This window comes from Geotrypetes seraphini, chromosome 5 (genome assembly GCF_902459505.1).
Source record: "Geotrypetes seraphini chromosome 5, aGeoSer1.1, whole genome shotgun sequence".
Lineage (NCBI taxonomy): Eukaryota > Metazoa > Chordata > Amphibia > Gymnophiona > Dermophiidae > Geotrypetes > Geotrypetes seraphini.
In genome coordinates, this window is record NC_047088.1 from 214935544 (window position 1) to 214948543 (window position 13000).

The following is a 13000-nucleotide window of genomic DNA, read 5'->3' on the forward strand; positions in this document are numbered from 1 at the left end:
ATTGTTAAATTCTAATAGTAATATTTATATTACTATTATGGAGCTTATGATATTAAAGTATATTTTCTTTTTAGCTTGTAAGGAGTGATGTCAAACCTGATCTAATTTTGCGTTTCCAAGTATTCGTATATGTATGGGGTGGGGAGGGAGGAAGTGGGGGTATTAAATTTTAAGGGTCTATGTAAAATAGGTAATTCTTTGGTTTATCTTATATATGGGAAAAAGGTGTTTATAAAGAATATTAAAGATTGGGGTGATACATTACAAATTATATTAATGTATAATGGATCTTAAGATAATATCTTTAAATGTTAATGGTCTCAATCACCCGATTAAAAGAAAAAATGCATTATTATTTTTAAAAAGACAGAACGCTGATATATGCTGCATACAAGAGACCCATCTGTCAAATGCTGAATCTATAAAGCTAAAAGGTGATTGGGTTAAACAATGTTATTTTTCTTCGGCAATAGGGAAAAAAGCTGGTGTTGCTATATTAATAAATAAAAAATGTTCTGCTTCATTTAAATTTCCCCAAGTGGGCGGCTGTGTTACTGAGGGTTCTCCTGTTTCACATTATACCCTTTGCAGGTTAATTTAAGTCGAGGTCAGAGTTCTCTTGTCTCTCCCCCTTGTCGGTTTGTTTTCTTGGGGTTGGGGAGGTTTTGCTATAGTCATTTAAATTTAAGGCAGCTGATCCTCTTGGAAGGTGGGTATGTGTGGAAATGGACATGGGAAATACCGCCATGACGCTCTTCAATATATATGCCCCTAATTCGAATCAGATTGAATTTTTTAAAACTCTGCAAAAATTGATTCTTCCACTTGCTACTTCAAATCTAATAGTAGCAGGGGATTTCAATGCTGTTATGGATCCACTGTTAGATAAAAGTCCGAGAAGATTTATAAAATCATTAGGCCTTGATAATTTGATACAATCTTGTGATTTAAAATATATTTGGCGTATTCTTCATTTTGATGGTCGGGAATTTTCGTTTTGTTCACAGGTTCATAATTCTTTTTCTAGAATAGATTACATTTTTGTTTCTAATCAATTAGTACATCAAGTCACACAGGCTGTCATTGATCCAATTATACTATCTGATCATGCTGGAGTGTGGATTGAAATTAAAATAATAGATCAGAATGGAAATAGACCTATATGGAGATTAAATAATACATTGCTTACAGATACTGATTTTTGTGAAAATCTTTTGGAAAAAATAAAAGATTATTTTCAAATTAATGATACAAACGAAATTTCAATAGAGGCTTTGTGGGATGCTTTTAAAGCATACATTAGAGGACAAATTATTTCTTATTCAGCTTTGCAAATAAAAAAAGAAAAAAAGCAATTTACAGAATTGGAAAAAGTGCTGAAGTCTCTAGAATCAAAATTAATTGAAAAATGGGATTATTTGACACAACAAGAACTTTTAAAAGCTAAAGGTAAATATAATGAAATTTCTTCAAAAATTATTAGAAAAGATTTATTTATGCAGCAAGCTTTGTATTATGGAAATTCGAATAAGGCGGGAAGAATGCTAGCAAATTATCTTAAAGCAAAAAAAAGAAAAACAAAAATAATTGCTATTCAAAATGAGAATGGTGAAATGTTATCTCAAATTGATCCCATTATAAAACAGTTTTTAAAATTTTATAAAGATTTGTATTCTTCTGAGCCTTATTCGAAAAAGGAAAAGGATGGTTTAGATTTTTTAAAGTTAATAGAGGGACCAAAGATTCCTGAACATATAAAACGAAGTTTAGAAGAGCCAATATCCTTAAAAGAGTTAGATACAGCTTTGAAATCCCTTAGGGTTGGATCCGCTCCAGGTGGAGATGGTTACACAGTGGAGTTTTATAAATCATTTCAAAACATTATAATGCCCTATTTATTAAAACTGTATCAGACACAACTAAATAAAGGTTGTATTACAGGTACTATGGCTGAATCAATAACTATAGTTTTACCTAAGCCAAATAAAGATCCCACTTTGGTTTCAAATTATAGACCTATTTCTTTAATAAATGTGGATGGAAAAATTTTAACTAAGGCATTAGCATTAAGATTGGCTAAAGCTCTCCCTTTCATTATAGATATGCATCAGACAGGTTTTGTTGCTCAAAGACATTCATCTCATAATACTAGATTGGCACATCACATGTTGTATTTGACAAAATCCATCAATGACCCAGCATTCTCTATTTCATTAGATGCTGAAAAAGCTTTTGACAGAGTGGAATGGACCTTCATGTATCAGGCAATGGAATGGTTTGGTATAGGATCCGGATTTATACAAATAATAAAAGCATTGTATAGCTCCCCTGTTGCTAGATTATATATCAATAATAATTTTTCAGAAAGATTTATTCTACAGAGGGGGGTTAGACAAGGATGCCCACTATCTCCTTTGCTTTTTGATATCGTTTTAGAACCCTTGTTATTAGCTATAGAACAGGTAAAGGAGATACAGGGTATTCCGCATTCAGATAGAGAATATAAATTATCAGCATATGTGGATGATATTTTACTTTATTTGAGAAATCCGGAAACAACCATTCCAAATTTGCTTGAATTGATTGAAAAATTTGGAAAATTTTCAGGTTATAAAATAAACTGGAATAAATCAGAAGTGCTCCCACTCAATGTACATTGTACAAAAAGTTTATTTGACTCATTTTCTTTTATTTGGAAAGAAGAAGGATTAAAATACTTAGGAATTTGGATTACAAAAACTGTGGATGAGACTATGAAAATTAATGAAAAAAATTTATTACAAAAAGTGTCAGAAATGTGTGAACAATGGAATCCTTTATGCATATCTTGGTGGGGGAGAGTACAAACTGTAAAAATGATGATATTACCAGTAGTTTGTTACCAAATGGGTATGATACCAATTTTTTTTCAGGGGTCTTTTTACAGAAAATTGGATAAAATGTTAACAAAATTTATTTGGCTTGGAAAAAACCCCAGAATTGCTCTAGTATCTTTACAAAGACCAATTGCGGAGGGAGGGGTAAATTTTCCAAATTTTTATAGGTACCATCAAGCCTATATTATGCGTCAGGGTATGTATTGGATCCTCCCAGAGCCCATTGAACATATACCAGATTGGTTCTGGTTAGAATGGAGATTAATGTTTCCTTTACGTCTTAGTCATGTTATCAGTATTCAAATGCCAAGGTTATATAAGGATCACAAAATATTTGTTGATACTTGGAAAACTATAAGATATATAAATAATCTAACTCCTATTCCAATAACTAAATCAACAACTCAAACAATATGGCTCAATCCAAAGATCAAAGTTGGCGGTTTTAAAATTATCTGGAAACATTGGATGATTGCTGGAATTCGTATTTTAGAGGATGTAATGAATAAAGGTAAACTGCTTGAGTTTTCACAATTGCAAAATAAATTCGGTTTGAATAAATCACAATATTTCAGATGGATGCAATTGAAGCAGGCCATTCAGACAGGGTTCTCTGAATGGAAAAACCTTAATAACTATCATAGTATGGAATTCTTATGTTTTCAAATAGATTCCATGGGTCACCAGGCCGCAATGTGGTATAAATTAATATCTGGATTTGTACATAAAAAGAAAAAAAATGGTCTTAGAGATATTTGGAGCATTGAGATTAAGCATCAGATTAATGCATCTCAATGGCCACGACTTTGGTCTTGGAGGTTAAGATGTACATTGTCAGCTTCTATGAGACAAACTTGGTTTTTTATTTTACATAGAGCTTTATGGACCCCCACACGTTTACATAGAATAGATAGCTCTAAGTCTAATAGATGCTGGCATTGTCATCTTGAAGCAGGGACATTAGATCATCTTTTATTCTATTGTCCATTCATATTAATATTTTGGAAATCAATTTGGCCTCAAATTAATAGGATGTTAGAAAATCTGGTAGCCTTGACATATGATACGATTTTGTTTGGTACTGCAATGAGAGCTCGAAGTCAAATTTCATCAAATAACAATAAACTTTTATTTATATTGACTGGAATAGCAGTACAGCAAATTACACATAATTGGAAAAATTATGACAGATTGAACTATAATTTTTGGTGGAACTCAGTTTGCCATATATATAAGATGGAGCGTACATTTGCAACACAAAAAGGATATATGGATAAGTTCAAGAGGATTTGGGGACCATTAACAGATTTTTGCAATGAATGATTTTAATTTTTTCCCATAATAAGATAATGGTTAAAGAAGGGAGGGAGGGAAGGGGTAAGGAATTTATTCTCTTTATTATACATTATAAATAATATATTATAATGAGTGATAATCTTATGTGAAATTAATGTAATAAAGGGAGGGAAAAGGGTTCATAATTAAATAATAATTGATAAAATTATTACAATATATATGTTATATAAATTCATAAGAAGAATAATATAAAATATGGTTTATATAAAGTACATTATAGAGATATCAAGTGTATTGTTAAGACAATTGTATGGAAAATTTATAACACTTGTTGATATATGAAAAAATCAATAAAAAACTTAGACAAGAAAAAAGCACGTGCGTAAATTGTAACTTTGCCCATGTTATACCCAAACTCTGCCCCTGAAAATGTCTACATGCGTGCCCTTTGACAATTGTGCTTTTAACAACTGGGATAATTTTATAAAAGCCCTTATGTTTATGTAAAACAGGGATTTTTATCCTGAAAAATGTATATTATTACCCCTTACATACGTTCTTGCATATTTTATAAAATACCCCAGTACATCACAATTATGCCCACAGGTACACCTACATATGGTTCACACAAATATGTGCTGGCTTGTCACCATGTGTTCTTATATGGAAACAACTTGTAGTGTACACACATATATTAATTTTTATATACAGAAAAACCTTTATAAATGGCAAATTTATACCAAACAGACAGATGGTAATTATCTAAGGAACGCACCAAAATGTAGGTGGCAAAAACACACAAATGACTGGAATACCATATGGCTATGTGCTATTCTATAAAAAGGCATCTAAATGCAAAGGTTGAAGGTGAGTCTAGACATGGATGTTATCTGAACAGAGTGTATATTTATGTGCATATCTTATAGAATGCTATAATTTACATTCATGTTCAACAACCTAGGTGCAAACATTTACACCAGCTCCTTGGCTGGTGTAAGTGGTTGTACCTAAGTTATAAGTACATATTTGCCTTTCTATGCTAGTATTCTAAAAGAGTACAGTAGAATTGACTCCAGATAGGTACCATTTTGGACCTAAATTTAGGTGCTTCTTTATAGAAGTATCTTCATAGTGTTGGCAAAGTGACTAGTACTGTATGTGGATAGCGACATTGGCTATAAACAAAAATAGAAGTGGGAAAAAGACATGATCAACCAACTGTTAGCATAACCAATTTATTGAAAATACAGCATATATAACATATACAGAAAATATATAGAAAGCCTAACAGAGAGTCCTTTAATCCTTTTTGTCCTGTATTTTCAATAAATTGGTTATGCTTACAGTTGGTTGATCATGTCCCTATCCCACTTCTATTTTTGTTTACATTACTACATATGGGGTTGTTTTTTCCTTTTTTTGTGGGATTTAGCGACATTGGATGTGCATACTAATTGGTGGGCCTTAATTTTCTACAGTCACTACAGTGGCTGAATATTGACCCCTAAGTTTATGGATTAAAGATTTCTTGGTGGTATGAGTGAAACCACTCACAATAGATTACTGCTATTAAAACTTGATAAACATTTTATACGTGTAACTCACAAGACAGTAAAAAGAATTGGTGCATTGAAATAATTTATATGACTTTCAATAGTAAATTTTGATCCATTTGTTTTTACTTAATAGCAACAGAGCCAGTATAGAAAAAAGTTATTTGAAGCTTCCCATTCTTTACGGTCAATGATGTTTGGTCAAGATCGTTATAGGCGCAGGTACTGGATTCTGCCACAGTGTGGAGGCATTTTTGTAGAAGGAATGGAAAGTGGTGAAGGTAAGGTACAATAGTAACTAGATTAGTTTAATTTAATTTATGGAATTGACATATATGTTTTTAAAGTTTTGAGATGTAACAAATACAGTATATGAAAGATAACTGCTTTGCTCTGTAATAAAGAGTTATTTTGAATATTTCAATATAAGAAAAATATTTTTGTTACTGTTATAACCTCTGATTGAACTTTCATTTATGTAAGTTTTAAGCAATCACTGCATGCAGACCACAAAAAAAGATGCAACTATTTGTGGTCTGTCCAAGGACATAAGCAATATGCAGGTAGTTTTGTATAACATAATGAAATTACACTAATGACATTCCGGAAAATGGTTAAGACCCTCCTCTTCAACTAAAGGTCACCCTCAGTCTACACCCAACCCCCTTAAACCCCACCTCTACCCTTCTTTCTCCATTCTAATCTTCTGCCTAAATTTCTGTATAGTCCACTCTCAGCCTATACTCAAATAACTTGTATCTAAACTAAACTACTTATATTTAAACTACTGTTCTTAATTTGCTGTATAGTCCCTATATCTAAACTGCTGCACAGTCTCGTATGTCCAAATATTTAAATCTACTGTATAATCTTGTATGTCCAATTTCACGCCATTGTGAATGTTTACTTGTAAACCGTTCTAAGCTACTGGGAGGACGGGATAAAAATCTAAATAAATAAATACTTCCATATAAATCTTTAGCTGCTTAATCACAGTGTACCATATCTCTTACATACATAAACGTTTATTTAGCCTTTCTTGGGGCCAGATTTACCAAAATGTGTGCTACCATGTTAGAGCACATTAATGCTATTAATTCATATTCCAGTCAATATTCAGGCCTCAGCGGTCAGTGATTTTTAAAAAAAAGCTAACTGGTGTAGTCAGCATTAGCCCCAGATATTTAGTACCAGGCTATGTCCAAGTACTGTACTAACCACAGGGAGCTTATGCAGGTCCTGACCAATATCCAAACTGCTGCTTGAATTCTATCCTGATCCCAGATGCTTATGCAGGCCCTGGCTGAAATTTGGCCAAAACCCTCATAAGTATGTGCAGGTATCTCTGCCTCTCTGATCTCCCCTCCCTCCCCCTATAGAACCCTCTTGACCTACCTGGAAGGTTCCTGATGGTATAGGCAAGTAGAAACGATGCTTACTTGCATCTGCTCATTACAGTTCTGGCCACAGAATGGCTACCACGACCTCTAGAAGCAGACAGTACCACTAGTACTATGAGACTGCATTGGTCGGACTTGCAAGAAGCAGAAGTGAATGGGCATTTTGTGGCTGGACTCACAATAGGCAGGAGTGAGTGGGCATTATTCATGACCTCCCCCACTCCCCAGACTACCAGGGACCTTCCAGATAAGGCTGGGGAGCTTTGGGAATGGGATCAAGATGGGGTACTTGAACCCTGACATGTCATCTTTGGTGTCCAGTGTATATGAATACAAGAAAACTTGAGAGAAGTATGTTGGATCTCTAAGGGAGAGGAGGGAATGGTAGATGGCATGGTTGGGAAGACCAGATGGGCCACGTCACAGTGTTCGGTCATAGACCGTTCTCATGTGCTGTCCTCCTTTTTTCATCCCATCCACAGCTTCTTGGTCTGGTTATGGAACAATGGGATACCCCAGAAAGCTCTTTCAGGCTCTCTGAGTAAGCTTTATCCACTGGCTCCTGATTTTTAGCAGTTTTTTTAGCCCTCCCTATCAATGGGGGAGTAGTGCTTAAGGACTGCTAGGATCGCAGAGTGGACATTACATTGAAAAAGCTTTTTGAAGTGGCTTCTTCAGGTATCAAGGCAACGGCAGCCTCCTTTTTGGCGCATGCCTGTCACACAAGATTGTTCAGTGTGCCCTTTGCGGCAATGGATGCGCTAGTGATGGATTATGTGGCAAGCACCTTTTATGATCTCATTCAAGTTCTTAGTAAGATCTCAGCTTATGCGGTGTCTGTGCGGTGGACTCTTTGGATCCATCAAAGGGCTGGGGATTCTGCCTCCAAGGCCACTTTAAGTAGACTTTCTTTCAAGGGGCAGCTTCTTTTTGAGAAAGGTTTGGAAGACCTTATGACCAGTGTTGCTGATCTCTACCCTAAGTCTCTTCCAATGAAAAAGCCTCGCCAGACTTCGGGAAGGGTCCGTAGTAATTTTTGTCCCTCCCGCGATGTCGATCTGGGGCATGGGGGAGCGGGTAGGGGAGGATAGGAGTACCTAAGACAGAGGCCTCCTCTATACTTTTCTTTTGCCACAGTCCATCCCCCTCTGAAGCAACTTCCTGTTTCCACTTGGGTGGACCGCAACAAAAGAACAGTGCAAGGGAGGCCGCGGGCAAAAAGAGGAAGGAGATAGTGGCACATGGATGTCGGGAAGGGGACGAGATGGGGCACAGATGGAGGGAAGAGTTGGAAATGGGTTTTATTTTCAATTTAGCAATTGAAATATGTCAACTTTGAAAATTTATATCTGTTGTTTTTATATTTTGGGCTGTTTAGGAAGAAATGCATTTCTTTCTAATTCTCTTGTGGTGTACTCTGTGCAGAGTCTTAGTCTTATTATGGCTTATTAGAGTTTTGTTTGTGTACAACAGTACTTTTAGTTTGTGGGTTGTATTTGAAAAGGGTTTTTTTTCCCCCTGTTTTCTGCAAGTGTGACTGAGGCCAGGTGTTTGGTGGGAATGACAAATGACACATACCCAAATTTCTAACCTCGGTTTATATTTGCATCAACCTTTTTTCCTCCTATTTTTTTGGGGAAAAGGTTACCACTGTTTATATTTGTATTGGTTTATATTTAAGTATATATGGTATTCTAGTATGGGGACTTTATCTTTGACTCTCTGTCTTCCACAGCGAGAAATGTAGCTTTGGAACTTTGCTAAACTAGTTGTGTTTTTCTTTATCCTCAGCCATGGAGGAGGGGACAGAGGGTTTGGATGGGATAGAGTTTGATTGTTCTTGGAGTTTCTAGAGGATATAAGAAACCAGTTTCCACAATGTTAGTTGGGTAATGTCTGTTGTTCAGGGTGGGAGGGAGGGATCCAGGGATAACATAGAGATGTTAACCTTTATAATAAAAAGGATGACAACATGTTCTTTTGATGTATATTTTGATTAATGACTGTTTTGTGTCAATGATCATCGATGTATGCTTTTGGTTTGTTATTCTATTTTGCATTGGTCATCAATAAAATATTTTTGAAATAATAAAATTGCAATTAATTAGATAGTAGGCACCTACCACTTCAAGGTAGGCATCTACTCCAAGGCGCCTATCAGAAAATAGGCATGATTACAGGGCAGGTCACGAGTGTGTTTTGCGTTTGGGGCCAGATTCTGGGCATGTTTTGACTTAGGTGCTGATAGGTGTCTAACTTACGCACACTTGTTTAAGCCAAGAAAACCCTGGCGTAAATAGAGTGCTCCTTAGATTTCACTGCCTACAGGTGCCTAAGACTACTTTAGAGACTGCTAGGCGCCTAATTTATGAGTGATGCTTGTGCTCCTCAGCACCTACATGTTAGGCACCATTTATAGAATCAGGGCCTATGTGGCTAGATCTCCTGTTTAAACCTTTAATACAAGGAATTGTATCAAAGGTCACTCAAATTAGGTGTTTTGCGAGAAATGTATTTTTTTTCTCAATCTTATGTACAATATTACAGTATCTACAGTAATTCTGATGTTGGTCTAATAGAGGGTATTGCTATCTCAAAGAATCCTCCTGTTCTTTTTAAATCCCCCATTTCTTTCTCCATAGATTCCTTCTTTGAAAGCATGTATGGGCAATTTAGATGTTCTTGCCATTCCTGAGGGCTGAAGAGAAATCTCTTTCTAACTTACTTTCATTGTTTATCTGTGGTCATGGAGGTCTCCACAATAGCTGAACTTTTGTTTTTCTACATAAGAATATAAGATGGCCTTACCAGATCAGACCAATGGTTCATCTAGTCCAGTATCCCATCTTCACGGAGGCCAATCCAGGTTACAAGTACCTACAAAAACCTCAATAGTAGCAGCATTCCATGCCACCGATCCAGAGGAAGCAGTGGCTTCTTCCATCCTTGCACTTTGATCCCACTGCCTCTATTGTCATCTGAACCATACTAACCCTGTTGGATAGGAAAATCAAACATGAGTATCTTGCATCCTGCAACCTGAGGCACATGCAGACCAAGGATCCCCTTTCTTTAGCTGAGGCATATAACAGAAGCTTACTTGGTGCACAATGTGATAGTTTTTTCTGTATTTTTTAATTTTGTTAGAGATGTTTACTTATAAACACAATTTAAACTACAGCTAATATTTTTTAAATTCAATTTCCTAGGTTTAGAAGAAATTGCAAAAGAAAGAGAGAGATTGAAAATGGCAGAATGTATCCAGATTAAGGAAGAAGCATATGAGAGAGCCGAAGAAAAACGAAACTGTTTAAATCCAAGAATTTGTGGTCAGAAGGAAGGAATTAAAGAAAAGGACAACACTAATCTATTTCTGCAAAAACCTGGCTCTTTCTCAAAACTAAGCAAGTTGTTAGAAGTAGCAAAAATGCCTCCTGAATCTGATATTATAATTCAGAAAACAAATGGTAGTGCCACAAATGGATGTACATTAGCATATCAAAATAACACAAGAAACCCTGTTTGCAGTATTCAGCCGAGTACATCACAATGCAACTCTGAATCACTAGATTCTAACAGTTTTTTTAATCCCATTGTAAGTGGACCAGGAAAATTTTACAGTCCAAATGATCAACTACTAAAGACTCTTACAGAAAAGAACAGACAGTGGTTCAGCCTTCTACCTAGAACACCCTGTGATAGGACTTCTGTTATGTATTCAGATTTGCCAGTGGTTCCTTCCTCCGTGAGTCCACATTCACATCCCCAGTCTCAGTCACCTTCACCGATCCCATCTCCAGTTCTTGTTTCATCCTGTGCACAAACTTCCATGGGACTAAATCCATTTACGCTTCAGGTTTGTTCTTAAACACAGTATATTTTTATTTTACTGTTTCTTTTTTTAGTCTGTATGTTTTTGTATATGACTGCTGATGAAATTAAAACTTGATTTAGATTTGGACTGTGGACCAAAACAAATAGGAATTCAATATACAGTAGATATTGGTTATTTTTTTTCTTTTTATGATATCCCTTATTACTTTTCATGAAAAACATAAAAGTACTACAAATGAAACTTGGGAAGCAGATGTTATACATAACTTCCTGTTTGTGCTAGTTCCTTTGTTACAGAAATTGGCAAGTGTTTTACATATAGTAGGGTGAATCAAACATTTTTAAAAATGCAAATGTGAAATCGGTAAAATGCATTTCCTTCCAAAATAATATAGTATTGCAATCCACTATAAGCCATTTTCTAAATAATTTTCATTTTTTTCTCAATGCAGATGAAGTCTGGCTTACCTTTAGTGGGAGTTCAGTTTTGTGGATGGCCAGCTGGAGTTCTTACATCAACGCTTCCATTTTCATCTCTTTTACCTAATCTTGGGTTAGGGATGTCAGAAGGAAATGGAAGTTCATTCATGATACCCACCATTCATGGAAGTAAAAGTGAATCACCGGTGCCACAAAATGAAAAGTCAGCTTGTACTCCCAATACAGCAGTTGAAGTATCCAAACCAGTAGATTATTCTATTCCAAAACCCATACCTGAAGGTACATACAGTATGGTAGTATGGTCCTAAAATGGAATTGTAATATTTGCTTAAATTAGACTGAATTATTTTAATGTATATTTAGTTTTGTTAAGAAGTGTCTGTACAATTGTTATCTATTAGAAATGCAGTTTGGCTGGTGGAGAATCACTGATCCAGAGGAACTAAAAGCTTTGCTTAAAGTTCTACATCTCAGGGGAATAAGAGAAAAGTCCTTACAAAAGCAGATTCAGAAACACTTGGATTATATTACACAGGCCTGCATCAAGAATAAAGATGGTATGTAATGCAGCAGGATATAAAATATACTAGTTAAATTAATTATTGTAGCAAAGTATACTTTTTTTTAAACAAAAATGTTTAGAATCTATTTTACATGCTTTAGGACCCCTTTTATCAAGCTGTGCTAGAGATTTTTAACACGAGCTGTCACGGTAGATGCTCCAATGCTCATAGAAGTCCTATGCATGTCGGAGCACTTACCTCACTGGCCTGTGTTATAAACCTCTAGCACAGCTTGATAAAGGGGAAAGGGGTAGTTTCTAGACAACCTAATTATTACAATTTTCTGTTCTTTGATTTGCCCCCAAATTTTTTAACTGATTACAACTTCTGCAGAACTGCTGGAAAATTGTTGAGATATCCTGTAAAAGATATTATCCTGGTCTTTTATTAGCTCCCCATGGATTGCAAATTGAAATTTAACATATATTTTTAATCATCTGTAAGATAGGTCCTGATGCTTCATGTGTCTGCTGTCATGTTTTCTAGCTCGTATTTTGAGATTCTAACAGCAAACCTTACTGGTTATTTCAGCTTTGAAATCTGGCAGGTGTAGCAGATACTAAGGGTTCATAATCGAAACAGAAATACATCTAAAACCCGCCCAAATCGGCACTTGGACAACCTAAAAGACAAGACATCCAAGTGCCGATAAATTGGAACGGGTTTTTAGATATATTCATGGGCTTTTAGGCCTCTGAATTCCGCTGTGCACCCAGAGCTGAAAGGGGCATTTTTGAAGGAGTGGTTAGGGCGGGATGTGGGGCCGAAGTTTTGACGTCGAAGGATCCAGCGTTGTCAAAATTTTTTCAGCAAAGACTGATGTCGATATTGACTCCAACGTCAATCTCGGTGACACCGCACTTAGCAACACCAGCAGTACTGCCTGCATCCGGTGTCATCTTGTGCTGTTTGAGTAAGTGGACTTCTTCACTTGGGACTTAGGTTACACTAGCATTGAGTCAAGTCATGCTGAACTTGAGATAGTCCTGTAAGCAATCTTGAGTAGTGGCTTGATTAGGCCTCATTCTCATAGGACT

At 35.8% G+C, this 13000-nt stretch overlaps 1 protein-coding gene across 15 annotated transcripts in view; it reads left to right on the forward strand.

Annotated features, from left to right (window-relative positions):
- BAZ2B (bromodomain adjacent to zinc finger domain 2B) overlaps nt 1-13000 on the forward strand; it is a 535524-nt gene that overhangs the window by 457299 nt on the left and 65225 nt on the right. For all 15 annotated transcript variants that reach the window (XM_033946167.1, XM_033946164.1, XM_033946160.1 and 12 more), the window contains 4 exons: nt 5862-6006; nt 10335-10981; nt 11412-11679; nt 11802-11957. In XM_033946167.1, coding sequence (XP_033802058.1) covers nt 5862-6006; nt 10335-10981; nt 11412-11679; nt 11802-11957 — 1216 coding nt within the window. The remainder of the gene's footprint in view (nt 1-5861; nt 6007-10334; nt 10982-11411; nt 11680-11801; nt 11958-13000) is intronic.